Source organism: Schistocerca nitens, chromosome 5 (genome assembly GCF_023898315.1).
Source record: "Schistocerca nitens isolate TAMUIC-IGC-003100 chromosome 5, iqSchNite1.1, whole genome shotgun sequence".
NCBI lineage: Eukaryota > Metazoa > Arthropoda > Insecta > Orthoptera > Acrididae > Schistocerca > Schistocerca nitens.
The window spans coordinates 98657304-98675515 of record NC_064618.1 but is presented as its reverse complement, the minus strand read 5'-3'; the positions used below and the strand labels follow the sequence as shown (position 1 = coordinate 98675515).

General features: G+C 41.7%; 1 protein-coding gene across 2 annotated transcripts in view; it reads right to left on the bottom strand.

Annotated features, from left to right (window-relative positions):
- LOC126260076 (inositol 1,4,5-triphosphate receptor associated 2-like) overlaps nt 1-18212 on the bottom strand; it is a 720512-nt gene that overhangs the window by 26417 nt on the left and 675883 nt on the right. For both annotated transcript variants that reach the window (XM_049957280.1, XM_049957281.1), the window contains exon 14: nt 8522-8620. In XM_049957280.1, coding sequence (XP_049813237.1) covers nt 8522-8620 — 99 coding nt within the window. The remainder of the gene's footprint in view (nt 1-8521; nt 8621-18212) is intronic.

Below are 18212 nucleotides of genomic sequence, written 5' to 3'. Positions count from 1 at the left end.
CACCAGAGAAATGTTACTTAACACTTATCTCTAATGACCATTCCATGAAAGGAAAGAAGGTTAAAATGTTGAAAGAAAATAAATTATCACTTCTGTACCAGCTGTTGTGGAATCCTTTAACGTAGGTGTTTTTACTAAATTAGATATGGGGTGGATGGAAAGTTTCTTTCTCATCAACAGAACCACCAAAATTCGATGCTCTGTGGACACAGTAATACTTCACACCAGCAGGTGGTGCTGGCTGTATTGACTTTATGCTAGTCTGTATATTTAGTGTGATAGATCCCGTGGTCTAGAGTTGCCGGCACGGTAGCTCAGCGTGTTCGGTCAGAGGGTTAGCAGCCCTCTGTAATAAAAACAAAAAACTGAGCAAATCGATCAACAACTAACTTAAACGGATGTCTTACGACGTCCGCCCAGAGCAGATGCCACGAACGAAATGAGATTTAAAAAAAAGGGGGTAGCGTCTTTGATTCATAATCAAAACGTCTTCGGTCCCGGGTTCGATCCCCGCCACTGCCAAAATTTTGATAAATAATCAGCATTGGCGGCCGAAGACTTCCGGCATAAGAAGTCAGCCTCATTCTGCCAACGGCCTTGTCAAAGAGGGCGGAGGAGCGGATAGAGGTTCAGGGCACTCTCTTGTCCTAGGGGTGGGAAATTGCCCCTAAAGGCGGAATAATCAGCAATGATCAACGACAGGAGGATGCAGAAGGCAATGGAAACCACTGCATTAAAGACACGTAACGTGTATCCACAGGACATGTGGCCTGTAATTGAAGAAGTGTCATGATGATCTCTCCATTGGCAAAAGATTCCGGAAAAGTCCCCCATTCGGATCTCCGGGAGGGGACTGCCAAGGGGGAGGTTACCATGAGAAAAAGATTGAATAATCAACGAAAGGATAACGTTCTACGAGTCGGGGCGTGGAATGTCAGAAGCCTGAACGTGGTAGGGAAACTAGAAAATCTGAAAATGGAAATGAAAAGGCTCAATCTAGATATAGTAGGGGTCAGTGAAGTGAAGTGGAAGGAAGACAAGGATTTCTGGTCAGATGAGTATCGGGTAATATCAACAGCAGCAGAAAATGGTATAACAGGTGTAGGATTCGTTATGAATAGGAAGGTAGGGCAGAGGGTGTGTTACTGTGAACAGTTCAGTGACCGGGTTGTTCTAATCAGAATCGACAGCAGACCAACATCGACAACGATAGTTCAGGTATACATGCCGACGTCGTAAGCTGAAGATGAACAGATAAAGTGTATGAGGATATTGAAAGGGTAATGCAGTATGTAAAGGGGAACGAAAATCTAATAGTCATGGGAGAATTGAATGCAGTTGTAGGGAAAGGAGTAGAAGAAAAGGTTACAGGAGAATATGGGCTTGGGACTAGGAATGAAAGAGGAGAAAGACTAATTGAGTTCTGCAACAAGTTTCAGCTAGTAATAGCGAATACCCTGTTCAAGAATCACAAGAGGAGGAAGCATACTTGGAAAAGGCCGGGAGATACGGGAAGATTTCAATTAGATTACATCATGGTCAGACAGAGATTCCGAAATCAGATACTGGATTGTAAGGCGTACCCAGGAGCAGATATAGACTCAGATCACAATATAGTAGTGATGAAGAGTAGGCTGAAGTTCAAGACATTAGTCAGGAAGAATCAATACGCAAAGAAGTGGGATACGGAAGTACTAAGGAATGACGAGATACGTTTGAAGTTCTCCAACGCTATAGATACAGCAATGAGGAATAGCGCAGTAGGCAGTACAGTTGAAGAGGAATGGACATCTCTAAAAAGGGCCAACACAGAAGTTGGGAAGGAAAACATAGGTACAAAGAAGGTAGCTGCGAAGAAACCATGGGTAACAGAGGAAACACTTCAGCTGATTGATGAAAGGAGGAAGTACAAACATGTTCCGGAAAAATCAGGAAAACAGAAATACAAGTCGCTGAGGAATGAAATAAATAGGAAGTGCAGGGAAGCTAAGACGAAATGGCTGCAGGAAAAATGTGAAGACATCGAAAAAGATATGATTGTCGGAAGGACAGACTCAGCATACAAGAAAGTCAAAACCTTTGGTGACATTAAAAGCAACGGTGGTAAGATTAAGAGTGCAACGGGAATTCCACTGTTAAATGCAGAGGAGAGAGCAGGTAGGTGGAAAGAATACATTGAAAGCCTCTATGAGGGTGAAGATCTGTCTGATGATATAGAAGAAGAAACAGGAGTCGATTTAGAAGAGATAGGGGATACAGTATTAGAATCGGAATTTAAAAGAGCTTTGGAGGACTTACGGCCAAATAAGGGAGAAGGGATAGATAACATTCCATCAGAATTTCTAAAATCATTGGGGGAAGTGGCAACAAAACGACTATTCACGTTGGTGTGTAGAATATGAGTCTGGCGATATACCATCTGACTTTCGGAAAAGCATCATCCACACAATTCCGAAGATGGCAAGAGCTGACAACTGCGAGAATTATCGCACAATCAGCTTAACAGCTCATGCATCGAAGCTGCTTACAAGAATAATATACAGAAGATTGGAAAAGAAAATTGAGAATGCGCTAGGTGACGATCAGTTTGGCTTTAGGAAAAGTAAAGGCAAGAGAGGCAATTCTGACGTTACGGCTAATAATGGAAGCAAGGCTAAAGAAAAATCAAGACACTTTCATAGGATTTGTCGACCTGGAAAAAGCGTTCGACAATATAAAATGGTGCAAGCTGTTCGAGATTCTGAAAAAAGTAGGGGTAAGCTATAGGGAGAGACGGGTCATATACAATATGTACAACAACCAAGAGGGAATAATAAGAGTGGACGATCAAGAACGAAGCGCTCGTATTAAGAAGGGTGTAAGACAAGGCTGTAGCCTTTCGCCCCTACTCTTCAATCTGTACATCGAGGAAGCAATGATGGAAATAAAAGAAAGGTCCAGGAGTGGAATTAAAATACAAGGTGAAAGGATATCAATGATACGATTCGCTGATGACATTGCTATCCTGAGTGAAAGCGAAGAAGAATTAATTGATCTGCTGAACAGAATGAACAGTCTCATGAGTACACAGTATGGTTTGAGAGTAAATCGGAGAAAGACGAAGGCAATGAGAAGTAGTAGAAATGAGAACAGCGAGAAACTTAATATCAGGATTGATGGTCACGAAGTCAATGAAGTTAAGGAATTCTGCTACCTAGGCAGTAAAATAACCAATGACGGACGGAGCAAGGAGGACATCAAAAGCAGACTCGCTATGGCAAAAAAGGCATTTCTGGCCAAGAGAAGTCTACTAATATCAAATACCGGCCTTAATTTGAGGAAGAAATTTCTGAGGATGTACGTCTGGAGTACAGGATTGTATGGTAGTGAAACATGGACTGTGGGAAAACCGGAACAGAAGAGAATCGAAGCATTTGAGATGTGGTGCTATAGACGAATTTTGAAAATTAGGTGGACTGATAAGGTAAGGAATGAGGAGGTTCTACGCAGAATCGGAGAGGAAAGGAATATGTGGAAAACACTGATAAGGAGAGGGGCAGGATGATAGGACATCTGCTAAGACATGAGGGAATGACTTCCATGGTACTAGAGAGAGCTGTAGAGGGCAAAAACTGTACAGGAAGACAGAGATTGGAATACATGAAGCAAATAATTGAGGACGTAGGTTGCAAGTGCTACTCTGAGAGGAAGAGGTTAGCACAGGAGAGGAATTCGTGGCGGGCCGCAACAAACCAGTCAGTAGACTGATGAAAAAAAAAAAAAAGTGTATCATCGTGAACACATAACTGAATTTGCTGAGTTAATGAAAATTTGTTATTCAGTAATTTTTTAGGTACACTAATGTTTTCACCTAATGAAAGAACTGAAAAAATTACTCTCATCTTTTACATTTTAATTAGAGAAATATTTCGGACAGTGTCATAAAAATTTAATTTTGTTCAATTTACTGGATTTATACACTGCTTATTTAAATTAATTTTTAACCTTTTCTCTATATTGTTGTGTGGTTATTTGTGTTAATGGTGTTTTTTAAGGGTGTCGTCATTAAAAAAGGGAGCTAAAACATGAAAATATCGTTTCCAGATTCAAGGACTTCACACCAGTGAAAAGTCTAACACCAAGATTGGTCAGACATAGGGGGTAATTCAAAAACTATTAGTCATTTGATTAATAGAGATGATGGTAATGTTACTAACAGGGACAGAGTAGGACAACCAATAAGACTCACACCAAACACTAAAGACAAAATCAGACATACAGCAAAGAACAGAACGGACATCGGTAGTTAGGCTACCAGCAAAGACAGAAGACCATTGGTGGGATAACTGTGAAAGATTTTGTTCGCAAACAATGCTTGGAAAGAACATGCTTATGTCTACCCGACAAAACAAAAGTTGTTTAAAAAATATTGTTGCTCATTGGACATTTTGTAGAAGAATAATGTCTGATGGTTTCTGTGATGCCAAAAGTGAAGTAAAATCCGGACCTAAGGCCTGTAGAACAGATGTGACCCAGACTACAGAATGCAGTGTTCAATGAACCTCATCCATGCAACAGACACCTTATTGCATGTGTTCAATAGGAATGGAACTCAACTCATTCCTGGAATGACAACAATGTTTGCAGGAGTTATTACAGATGAGTTGAAAAATGTCTGCTTAGTCGGAATTCCATACAAAATACTTAAAAAAGCAAACAGATGACTATCCAAACCACTCACTGAAACGTAGAAACGAATTTTTATAAAAAAAAATTGTGAAATAAAAATATCCTTAAAGAACATTACAGAGATTCCATCAACCAAATATATATAGTAATTCTCATTCAGACAGTATTACTGTTTTGTAGATCTAAAGCTGAGAACACATTGATCTGCAGCAATCTACTTGTCCAGGTGAAAATCGAAAACCAGTATCTCTGACAAACTGTAAGACATTTGAATGGAAAAGGTTCACTCCTTCACTCTCTACAGGAATAGGCACAAAATGTTGGCGTGCTATTTGCTGTGAATTTTCTTTTATCTAATTTTTTTGTGTTTTATAGATTGCTGAAGTGCAGAAAGAAAATCATTTAGTTAGATTCAGTTCCAACTATTCACTAGCAAAACTTAAGTTGCAGCAGAAGAGACAACTTATTTTCACCCAACATTTTAAATTTTTCTCCTTTCAGAGAGGTGTCTTCAGTGATGAGGTTTCAGTAACATACTTCTGTCCTAACAATAATAAATTTTACTTCTTTTTTCGAAACATAACAGAGTTTAAACTGCTTAATTAAGTTTTAATTGTGGCAAATGCTAAATCATTGTCTCTGATTAAACAACTAACTGAGGACAAGACAGGTTAATAACTTATAAAACAGCTCATTGTTGGTTTAAAACAATTTGTAATCTCTTCACCATGTTATTGCATATCCACACAATTTCTCTTTCGACCAGCTATTGCTAGCCCGTAAAAAACATGGTTCTATTGAAAATCTGTGAGTACTTCTATTGTTATGTATTTGCAAAAAAGCTTTTACCTTTATGTGTTACCATTTGCCAAAAACTCAATGTGATAGCTTGAACCATTTATGAAATGTGATGGATATTATGAATAATTTACTACAGCCATAATGTTTGCGCGCACAGGTGGAAGTGAGTGTGATAAATAAGATCCAGTTCGTCAGATTGGAGAAAGAAACAGACCTTCTCTGAAGTCTATCTCTAATGATCTCGTTGTTGATGAGATGTTAAATCCTAATATTCCTTTCTTCTTCCTTTCAAGTTTGCAGAAACAATCATGATGTTGGTTACATTTTGTGTATAGCAACTTATATCCTAACGTGCACAAAACACTAACTCAAAAAATGGCTCTGAGCACTATGGGACTTAACATCTGTGGTCATCAGACCCCTAGAACTTAAACTACTTAAACCTAACTAACCTAAGGACATCACACATATCCCTGCCCGAGGCAGGATTCGAACCTGCGACCATAGCGGTCATGCGGTTCCAGACTGAAGTGCCTAGAACAGCACGGCCACACCGGCCAGCACACAAACTCACAGTGACTTCTATTTTTTGTTACAAACTATTCGAATTTTCTACTGTCACTTACTTACTTTCGAAGTATAGCGGTAACTATGAGCAGTAACACAAAGAGAGGCAGGTTACCATGAAGCTGACATATAAGGGTATAAGTAACAAAAGAATTCGTTTTATAACAAATAGTTTTCGTAAAATCGTTTGCGAAAGACTGAAGATCAGTTGACGGGCACCAGGCTCGAGTTTGGCCACCTGCTGTGTGGCCGGTGCTTGTAAACTGTGGTTAGTGCTGCCACGCAACTGGCGCTGTGTGCTGCCCCATGGGATAACACAGGGATATTCTTCATGCTGTTTCATGCGACCTCCTGGTTCTATGCTATGCTACATGAACCAGTCTAAACACTGAGATGCATACATCTCATCTATCTCGTATATCCCTTGACTCCGTCATTTTTCTTTGTCACTCGATATCTGTTTGCAAATGTTGGAAGTCATTTTATCCCTGTATTTTCATTGGCAGCTGTGCACCTGTGTCCTCCCATGCCCTTGCCCTACAAGTTCACCCACTGACTGATATGAGTGAACGTGAGTTCTCATGAGAGTAGGCAGTATCTGTTTGCTAGGGCAGTCTTGCGTATAGTGGCAGCTTATGTGGAGAGGCAGAGAGGTTTAGCTAGGCCATCAGAGCTGGTGTATAGCAGGTAGCTGTTGTTACATTTGCAGCCATGTCCCATGGGTATCTCTGGTGGGTACACCCCACCACAGCGTGAGCATACGCAGTTAGTGCTCAGTCTGTGCTACATACACTTTGCTGGAAGAACTGGGTGAAAATGGGCATATTTTAGGAGTCTGTAGACGGAGTTGTTTGAATTAATTAGTCATAAAATTTAACCATTTTTATTTCAGTTTTTTGTATATTATGGGAAAATCATGTTAATTATAGTAGTAGTAATTCCGTGTGTGCATTTAGCGTTGTTTTTGCATTTTTGGTAGTGCATACATTGTGTGTGAGTTAGGTTCACATGTAGCAGAGTAGAAAAAATTTTACTCTCCCACGTAGTTTGGTGGAGTCATTCTCAGGGTATAAAATAAATTCAATGAATGTAATAGGAAGTAGTGTAGAGCTGAGTTTTATGGACTTGTAAATCAATCGCTTCATTGAGATACAATGCTATGTGGTTGGTCATAGGATTTATGTCCATCCCTTGTTAACTTTTGATAAATCTTCACACGTTCATAAAGTGATGTCTGTAGAAAATTCCAGACTTAAATTGGTTTTCTTTGTGCAAATAATGGAATGTTCCACCATGTGTTGCTCAGAATGCAGCGTACTCTAATTCTTTATTTATCATTACATCGATCTGCAGAGAAGAATGAATCTTATAGGCCAAACGACTTTTCATTACTTGAACTTGTGTAATTTAACAGATTTTAGCAGTTTGCAGGCTTGCTCGAATTAATTTTATTCCTTCATTAATTTTTCAGCAAAAGCTTACACTTTCAGTGTTCATGTGACACTTGTGTGCAATACTAAACTTAATTTCAATTTTATCATGGAAAATATGGCATTCTTTGTGTGGATAGTGGCATGTTTCGACCATGAGTTGCTCAAAACACGCTGAAATTCATTTCTCTGTTGTTCATTGGATAGACTGGAATCCACAAGTTACAGTGAACGTCTATACAGGAGGATCTTTTTCTTTACTTCTGCTTTCTGTAACTCAATGAATTTTTCGTGGTTTGCACCCTCTTCAGGGTTGATTTACTATTCTTTCAGCTGAATAAGTAGTGGGTTTGATTTAACTACGAAGTAGGGAGCAGGCCAATGAGTTATACTGATCAGAGCACTTTCATTGTGTATATTTGATCCATCCTTAACTTGTTTAGTTAATAAACCATCCAAAACACAATTTCTGTGTAACAGTCCTGTCCCTATCCTTAATGTATTTGTGGAGGAATGAGATAAAACATGTTATTAGTAAAATATGGCATGATATTCTGTTTCTTTGGTGGAAGAATTTGAGGAATGTAAAGTTATCAGCTGCATTTTTCTAGCTCAATTGTCAGATTCAAGTCATACATGTTGGACAGTAAATCACTTAACAAAGTAACAAGAATTAATACATGAAAATGACAGTTTGGTTGGTAATGAGACTAAAAAATAAATGTGTTATGCATTATTAATCTTAGAAAAGTAAATGATACAGGAATTCTTATGTTGCTAATCTTGTCTAGAATGGGACACTTAGTTGGTGGATGCTAAAAATACTTTGTGTTGTTTAAACTTATTAAGACGAGGTTCTACTGCTTGTCATTTTCTGAACTGACACCTTCTGCCAAAATCATACCTTCGTGACTATCTCGTCTTTTTTTTTTTTTTTGGCTGACCATCTCAGGTTACACTGTTTTATTCAGAGTAGTAAGTGTTTAACTGTATACAATTTATTCAGTGTTTTAGTTTAATGGAAGTATTGCATTAATAAGATAATGTGTACTTACTAGTTTAAATACATCTGCTTGAAAACAGACACATTTTTAATTGGTTCTGCATCAGGCGTAGTGGTCCCGTCAGCATCATCACAGCAAGGATGCTTCAGACTGAAACAAAAAAATAAAATAAAATGGAGATGCACATCATTTCTTAATTATGAGATGAGAAAAAGGATAAGGATATGATGCTTGCTTTCCCTGTGGGGAACTTGTTCTGGTCGTTAACTCAGTGGATTAAGTGTCTTACATACCAAATTTGTAACTGTATGGTGTAGTGTCGTGATAGTGAGGTTGATGACATGAGAATAGTGAGACGATGAAATCTGCTGCTGACAACCCCCTGTTGCTGCTGAAAAATAGTTCATTAGCAGTAGGGACGTGAGAAGGAACACATAGCTGCTGTTGGTGCTGTACCACTATCAACAGGGCCATTCACCCTCTCTCCATGAGTTGCCATGGTCAGTACAGTGTGGTATGGAATGGTACAGATGTATGTATGATCAATGTGCTCAACATTCAGGTCATCACTATACCCAATAACTTATTTCGAGATGAATATGGCCAAAACATCTCTAATTGCATTCTAAAACTAATCTGTACCTGCAATGACATAGTCTGTAGCATTATAAGGTCACTGTCATCTACATCTACAAAATGCATAAACATAAGAAAGTATTCTACACAACAACGTATGTAGAAGGTTTGTCAAAATAAAAAAAAAATGCTATAACACAGAGCACAATCTTCTCATCAACACTGTTCAAACCATAAGCTATGTACTGTTAACATGTGGCATACAGAAATGTGTACACTGTGAAATAGTGCATCCTCTTGTCTCAGCAAGCACATGTACATCACAGGAGACTGCCACACCCAGAGACATGATGGCATTACTGTTTTCCACATTAGTGGCCAAAGGGAGGAACATTGCGACTGGACCATTGGCGTCAGCGCCATCTGAGCGTGTTGTTTCTTAACCTTAGCACTTGTCCATGCCACTGGCTAGTAGTCTTCTTGCTGTACGGCAAGATGGCTGCATGTACAGCTACAGTAAACTGTGCTACGTGCTACGCTTCGCCTGTGGCCTTATTTTCCCAAGTTCGCACATGGCATCTGACTCAGCAGAATGACGTCCCTTTCCCCCTGCCTCTTTGGGCAGTGAGGCGTTTTACGAATCTTCTGACGGTACGTAAAATGTCTGTCTGAAGGGGATGTAGGGAATAGAAGCAGATGAGGGACACAGTGGCAATATTACGTCTCCTGTGCTGCACTGCAGTCAGCATTGTATACGGGTCTTCCTTTGGGTATCCTGGCCTGAGCAATTTTAATGTCCGCCGCAGAGCACGGAACTGGATCTCAGTTGCTTGGCAGAGGCGGTCACAGATGCGAGCGCTGGTAACACCACCGTGCCGCGGCGCCACACATCATTCTGCAATCCAACACACAGTTCTGTTGTCCAATTGGAGCTCGCAGCTGACCTGTGATCTCCGTCGTGCAGCGACAAAGGACTCGCTTCGGTCTCTTGATCTCCGCTTTCACTACGTTTCAAGTGTTCCCTCTCCTAATTCCTTGTTGGACTTTGTTTATCTGTAGTGTCGTGTGCATTTATTCGTTTCCTTGTTGTTTCTCTTTCTGTTCGCAATCGGCGAGTCGTTGCCGATGGCCCTAAGCTGGTCGGCGCAGCCTCAAACTTCCCGATATTTCATCGAATTTAGGTAACAACGTGCATCACAAGTAGCAAATTCGCTTCGTAAGTGACTCGTGAGGCTGCGTCCAGGGTATATCATTGAGTAATGGATGGTACGCCTTCTTTAGATCATCAGTGTAAGCTACAACAAAATTGCGATGTTCAGGTAAAATTTGAAGAGACGGCACTTGAAAATGTGGTTTGGTCTATAACTGTTACCTCGACGGATAAGTTAACTGCTGTAACATTGTCATCATCAAGTCCTGGTAAGATGTGGTTCGCGGAATCTCAACACCACCGTTTGCGTTAGATACATACAGGGTGTTTAAAAAATGACCGGTATATTTGAAACGGCAATAAAAACTAAACGAGCAGCGATAGAAATACACCGTTTGTTGCAATATACTTGGGACAACAGTACATTTTCAGGCAGACAAACTTTCGAAATTACAGTAGTTACAATTTTCAACAACAGATGGCGCTGCGGTCTGGGAAACTCTATAGTACGATATTTTCCACATATCCACCATGCGTAGCAATAATATGGCGTAGTCTCTGAATGAAATTACCCGAAACCTTTGACAACGTGTCTCGCGGAATGGCTTCACATGCAGATGAGATGTACTGCTTCAGCTGTTCAATTGTTTCTGGATTCTGGCGGTACACCTGGTCTTTCAAGTGTCCCCACAGAAAGAAGTCACAGGGGTTCATGTCCGGCGAATATGGAGGCCAATCCACGCCGCCTCCTGTATGTTTCGGATAGCCCAAAGCAATCACACGATCATCGAAATATTCATTCAGGAAATTAAAGACGTCGGCCGTGCGATGTGGCCGGGCACCATCTTGCATAAACCACGAGGTGTTCGCAGTGTCGTCTAAGGCAGTTTGTACCGCCACAAATTCGCGAAGAATGTCCAGATAGCGTGATGCAGTAATCGTTTCGGATCTGAAAAATCGGCCAATGATTCCTTTGGAAGACATGGCGGCGCAGACCAGTACTTTTTGAGGATGCAGGGACGATGGGACTGCAACATGGGGCTTTTCGGTTCCCCATATGCGCCAGTTCTGTTTATTAACGAAGCCGTCCAGGTAAAAATAAGCTTCGTCAGTAAACCAAATGCTGCCCACATGCATATCGCCGTCATCAATCCTGTGCACTATATCGTTAGCGAATGTCTCTCGTGCAGCAATGGTAGCGGCGCTGAGGGGTTGCCGCGTTTGAATTTTGTATGGATAGAGGTGTAAACTCTGGCGCATGAGACGATACGTGGACGTTGGCGTCATTTGGACCGCAGCTGCAACACGGCGAACGGAAACCCGAGGCCGCTGTTGGATCACCTGCTGCACTAGCTGCGCGTTGCCCTCTGTGGTTGCCGTACGCGGTCGCCCTACCTTTCCAGCACGTTCATCCGTCACGTTCCCAGTCCGTTGAAATTTTTCAAACAGATCCTTTATTGTATCGCTTTTCGGTCCTTTGGCTACATTAAACCTCCGTTGAAAACGTCGTCTTGTTGCAACAACACTGTGTTCTAGGCGGTGGAATTCCAACACCAGAAAAATCCTCTGTTCTAAGGAATAAACCATGTTGTCTACAGCACACTTGCACGTTGTGAACAGCACACGCTTACAGCAGAAAGACGACGTACAGAATGGCGCACACACAGACTGCGTAGTCTTCTATATCTTTCACATCACTTGCAGCGCCATCTGTTGTTGAAAATTGTAACTACTGTAATTTCGAGAGTTTGTCCGCCTGCAAATGTACTGTTGTCCCAAGCATATTGCAACAAACGATGTATTTCTATCGCTGCTCGTTTAGTTTTTATTGCCGTTTCAAATATATCGGTCATTTTTGAAACACCCTGTAAATAAGTACTCAATTAGAGATTAAGCAATGTTGTGGTACTTCTTTTCCGCTCGCCTGCCGATACACTGAATCCTTGACAGTGTCCGGACATTCAGAAACAAATGGTTGTCGATGCAGCATTCGTTTTTTTTCCTACTAAGCACCCACTATGGCGGATCCCTTCTGGGGGTTACCTTATCTGAGTCGCAACGGAGCTGCGAAAGTGTTAGGTTTAAGACAAGTCGTGATTCGCTTCTCATTCAGCAGAATCAGTGTCAGCAGGGTCGGGAAGGAGAGCAGGATGGTCAATGGTGGGGAATCACCACGTCGTTCACTGAAGTGGTTATTAGCATCTGTATTTAGAACACGCAGCTCTTCCGATAAGTAGAGCTCTCCACAACTGACCCATATGGATCCAATGATGAAGTTGCGCATATATTACACTGGCGTCCAAGACTTTACATCTACATAACTACTCTGCAAATCGCACTTAGGTGCCTGGCAGAGGGTTCATCGAACCACCTTCACACTAATTCTGTGTTATTCCACTCTCGAACAGCGCGCGGAGAAAAAGAACAACAACATCTTCTTCGTGGGCGCTCTGATTTTTACTGTTATGATCGTTCCTCTCTATGTAGTTCGGCGTCAATAAAATATTTTCGCATTCGGAAGAGGAAGTTGGTTATTGAAATTTCATGACACGGTCCCGCCGCAACGAGAAAGGCCTTTGTTTTAATGACTTCCACCTCAAAACCAGTATCATGTCCGTGACACTGCCCTTCTCTCAACTTTCTCGATGTACTGAACTTTCTCACATTTCCTGTGTGTTCTTTCCAATTTACGATTTAATTGTAATTCCTAGGTATTTAGTTGAATTTATGGCCTTTAGATTTGATTGATTTATCGTGTGACCGAAGTTTAACGTATTCCTTTCAGCACTCATGTGTCTGACCTCACACTTTTCATTATTTACCGTCAATTCACAATTTTCGAATCACACAGATATCTTTTCCAAATTGTTTTTCAATTTGTCCTGATCTTCTGATGACTTTGCTACACCATAAACGACAGCATCATCTGAAAACATCCTAACACGACTGCTAGAGTGGCTCCTAAATCGTTCGTAGAGATACGGAACAGTAGAGTGCCTATTACACTGCCTTGTGGAACGCCAGATATCACTTCTGTCTTACCCAATGACTTTCCGTCAATTACTACGAATTGTGGCATCTCACAGCATATCACTAATCCAATCGGTGCATAAGCCTTATGGAAATCTAAAACACGGAATAAATTTCAGATCCGTTGTCGACAGCACTCAAAATTTAGTGTCAGTAAAATGCTACTTGTGCCTCACAAGGACGATGTTTCCTAAATCCGCATTGACTATGTATCAATAGACCGTTCTCTTCGAGGTAATTCATAATGGTCGAACATGATATATGCTCCAAAATCCTGCTGCGTATAGACGTTAATGATGTGAGCCTGTAATTCAATGGATTACTCCTACTACCTTCCTTGAATATTGGTGTGATCTGTGCAACTTTCCAGTGTTTGGTACGGATCTTTCGGCGATCGATCGGTTCTATGTGATTGTAAACTATGAAGCTATTGCATCACCACACGCCGTAAGGAACGTAATTGGATACAATCTGGACCAGAAGACATCTTTTTAATAAGTGATTTAAGTTGCTTCACGACTCAGAGGATATCTAGTTCTAAGTTCCTCATGCTGGCAGGTGTTCTTGACTCCAGTTCTGGAACATTTACTCCGACATTTAAGGACGAAGGTAACTTTTGCCCGACGTGTCACTGTCAGCTCTCCAAATACATAAAAACAGCTGTTACAGCATAGTAGAGAAGGTAAGTGAAAGAAATACGCAGTGAGACGAAAAGGAATGACACTTTTATTCAAAGACAACAGTTACAATGAGGTCTCCGCGATTTATAATGATCCCCCAGGACGTTGGAAACGACAGGACATATTTCTTAATATGGTGTTAATCACTACGGACGACAGTACATGCCCTGCAACGTGCTAACACACCAACCGCATGTCTGGTAAGGAGTTATTGTGATGGGGCGTTTCATTCCTCCACCAGCGCAGTTGACAACCGTTGGATGGTGGATGGTGTATGTTCTGCATTACGGCTCCCCAACGCTTCCCACTCGAGTTGGATGGAATTTCAGTCGGGAGAACAGCGTGGCAGTCCATTCGCCTAATATCCTCTCATTTCAAGAGCTTTCCACCTTCACTGTTCGATGTTGTCGTGTACTGTCACCCACAAAAATGAACTTAGGGCCGAATGCACACCTGAAGACGCACGTGCGGAAGGAGTGCAGTGTTACAGTGACGCTGGCAGATGAATGTAAGGTGTCAAAGATTTGTGATGTTGGCAAGAGCATCAGGACTGAACCAAAGAGCACTGAGTTCGCGTTCTTTTTCAACGAGAGCTAATTCAGTCTTTACAGTGATTTTGGATGTATCCTCGTATGGCAAGAGGTAGAAACACATAATGCATCCAGCAACACTGTCGAACATGGTGGTTTTGGTGATACAGGCTTTACGATGGGAGGTATAATTGTGTTTAGGCATACTGATCTCCAAATCTTTGAACATAGTACATGACACTGTAGTCTTTCTCCATGTGCGTCTTTTCGGGAATCCATTTGACCCAGACTTCACTTTCATCGACGAAAATAGTCGACCGCATCCAACAGCGCAGGCAAGAGAGCTCTTGGAACGAGAGGATATTCGGCACATGGAATGGTCCGGCCGTTCCCCGACGTGCACGTGTGGGATGCGGTAGGGAAACGTGTTGCAGCACGTCCAGATCCATCAAGGACCAACCAGCAGCGGAGGAATGGAACGCCCTAGCACAACAACTTCTTACCAACCTCGAGGGTGCCCCTTTCACGGCATGCATTGCTATCTGTCGTTAAGACACGCCCTATTATGAACCGTGTCCTGCCCTTTGTAATGTTCAGGGAATCATCATAAACAGCGCCGACTTCAGTGTGATTATTATCTTTGAATGAAAGGATCATTTCTGTTTATCTCACTGCATATTTCTTTCAGTTACGATCTGTTAATATACTGTTGTAGTAGTTTCAGCGAGCTATATTGGCAGTGAAACGTCATTGGAAGTTCGTTTCTTCCTCATTTTTTGCTGACCATTGTGTATTATGCGCTTTAAAATCACTAACAAAACTGGTTGGAGTAATGGAATATGGTCAAGGAGACTCTCTGCACCTAGAGATTTATAGGGTTGCCATTAAATGTCGCACAGTCGCACATTACGTGCCGTGAGCAACTTCGTAGCAACTGCTTGGACAGTTGTGACGAGACAGACATAGGTCGTGTGGTATGTGTCATTTTTGGGGGAAAAAAGCACAAAATACGAACACAGTTTTCAAACTCCAGAAAAGAGCCATAAGAATAATAACCAAAAATAGTAGTCGAGCTCATTGTAAAGATCTGTCCAAAACACTGGGGATTTTAACTGCACCATGTGAATAAATTTACCAGTCAGTTGTACACATCAAAAATAACCTGGTAATTACTGCACAAACAGCTCTGTGCATTACCATGGAACAAGAGCTAGACTCAACTTACATTTACCCAGAAAAAATAAACATAAAACTCAAAACAGCATTTTCTACCGAGTAATAAAACAGAACAATGAATTAACAAAAGAGATTAAAGAAATTATAAAAAATACAATACACTTATTTAAAAAGGCAGCTAAAAAGTACCTGTTATGCACTACATTCTATACATTGAAGGATTATTTAGACAAAACAGTAGGGATCTGGTTAAAAAAGTTATATAAATAATAGTGATTAGAAAACATCCAGCAGTCCACATAACACCTTCACACTATGTTTTTCCCTTCTTTTTTCCTTCTCTAGAAAAACTTACGTCCAAGCTATGTAAAGCACAATACTAACGCCTCTCCCTCTTTCTGAGCTCAACATCTCACTCATTATACAGAGATGCTGATTCAGTTTTTAAGGATAGCAAATGGGAAGTTGTGATACAGAAAATGGCCCAGAGATCACCAGTGTGTGTGTGTGTGTGTGTGTGTGTGTGTGTGTGTGTGTGTGGTGAGTGAAGTGTTATGAAAGAATGTGTGTAGTGTGTGCAGTGACAGTGAGATTTGAGTGAACAGTGTGGCGTTACATTAAGTTATAAGTTATTTGTAAAAAAAAGTATAGTATACCTGGAGTGAATATAATGATTGTCTAACTAGAAGTCTGTAAGTATATGAATTAGCTTATTTTAAATTGGTCTAAACTTGTAAATACTTTCACATGTCCAATATCCTTGTAAAAAGAGATCAAAGGATGAATAAAGCTACTACTACTAACACAGGCTGGCACTGAGGTCATTTCTCTAACGGATTTATATCCTTCACATGTGCTCTGAGCCGACTCACATTTCACTGTTAAAGGGCGATTTCTCAGACAAGTTTCCGTCTAGAGCAGGAGTCATTTGTAAGTGACGTTTCTGTCTTCCCTTTCACTTCTACAAGTTGCCGAATCTAAAAAGGAGGAAAACAGACAGTTCCCTCAGACCTCGGTGTACACCACAGCGTATTTATTACCTGAGACCTGCATTGATACACGCATTCGCCCACGGCTTTACTTGACTGTCACCATGAAAGAGTGTGAATTCTGAGTGCTGGAGACACGTTGTATTTTCTGCTTCTGATAACAATCTCAAGTGCACCTTCAATTTCTATCTCTATATCTACAGCGAGAAATACACTATCTACATTTCTCGATAGCATACCCTTTGGATGTGCACTTAGATTTGCACTGCTCTCCATTTTGGGTTTTACTCCACATTCTATCTCCACAGCTGAATGATCAGCGCGACTGACTGCCATGCAGGGGAATCGGGTTCGATTACCAGTGCTGCTTGTGACCTTTTGCCTTGGTGGGAGGACAGGAAGGTGGTGCACTCAACCTCGTGAGGCCGACTGAGGGGCTATTTGACCGAGCAGTACCGGCTCCGACGTCAAGAAACCGGACAACAGGCGGGAGAGCGGAGTGCTGACCACGTGCCCCTCCATACTGCCTCCGATGACGTCACTGGCAGAGGATGACACGAAGGTCGGTCGGGATCGACTGCTCCGTCCACGGCCACGACGCGGAACGTTACCTCTGATTTATCATCATGTAAAAGGTGACAATTATTGAACTATATGGAAAAAACGTAAATTAAGTACAAACGACGGAGTGCACACACTTTATTCACTACAGATATTACGATTTGGGTTATGACATGTTCGATCGATATGCCTGCCATCATTGGTGACGATATTGTGCAGACGTACAGTGAAGTTCTGCATGACTCGCTGAAGTGTCGGAACATCGATGATGTCGACGACCTCCTGAATGGCTGTTTTCAGCTCAGCAATGGTTTTTGGGTTATTGCTTGTCTTTAATATATCCCAAAAACTGGAGACGCATGTGTTCAGATCCAGAGACTGCGGCGGCCAATCGAGGACCATGCCAGTAGCCTCTGGATACCACAGAGCCAGAATGCGGTCCCCAAATACTCCTCCATGCCATAAAACACTCTCGTGCCTCGCTGGGCCGATCTCAGTCTTGCATGAACCACATCTTATCGAAATCAGGGTCACTTTGGATAATAGGCATGACATCAAACTTCCTGGCAGATTAAAACTGTGTGCCGGGCCGAGACTCGAACTGGGGACCTTTGCCTTTCGCGGGCAAGTGCTCTACCGACTGAGCTACCCAACCACGACTCACGCCCCGTCCTCACAGCTTTAATTCCGCCAGTACCTCGTCTCCTACCTTCCAAACTTCACAGCTCTCCAGCGAGCCTTGCAGAACTAGCGCTAGGGATGACATCATCTTCCAAAACCTTCACGTACTATTCGGTAGTCACTCTACCACCAAGTAATGCCGCACTGGTTATTCCGTGACTGGACAATTGACACCACACACTCACTCGTTGAGGGTTAAGAGACTTCCCGATCACGAAATGCAGATTCTCAGAACTCAAATCGCCAATTTTTCTTATTGACGAATCCATCCAAATGAAAGTGGCCGACAACAATAAGACGCGTGCGCATGCGCTTACTAATTCCCATCATGCCCCGCAGCCAACCATGCAGCTTGAACGTCCTAACGCA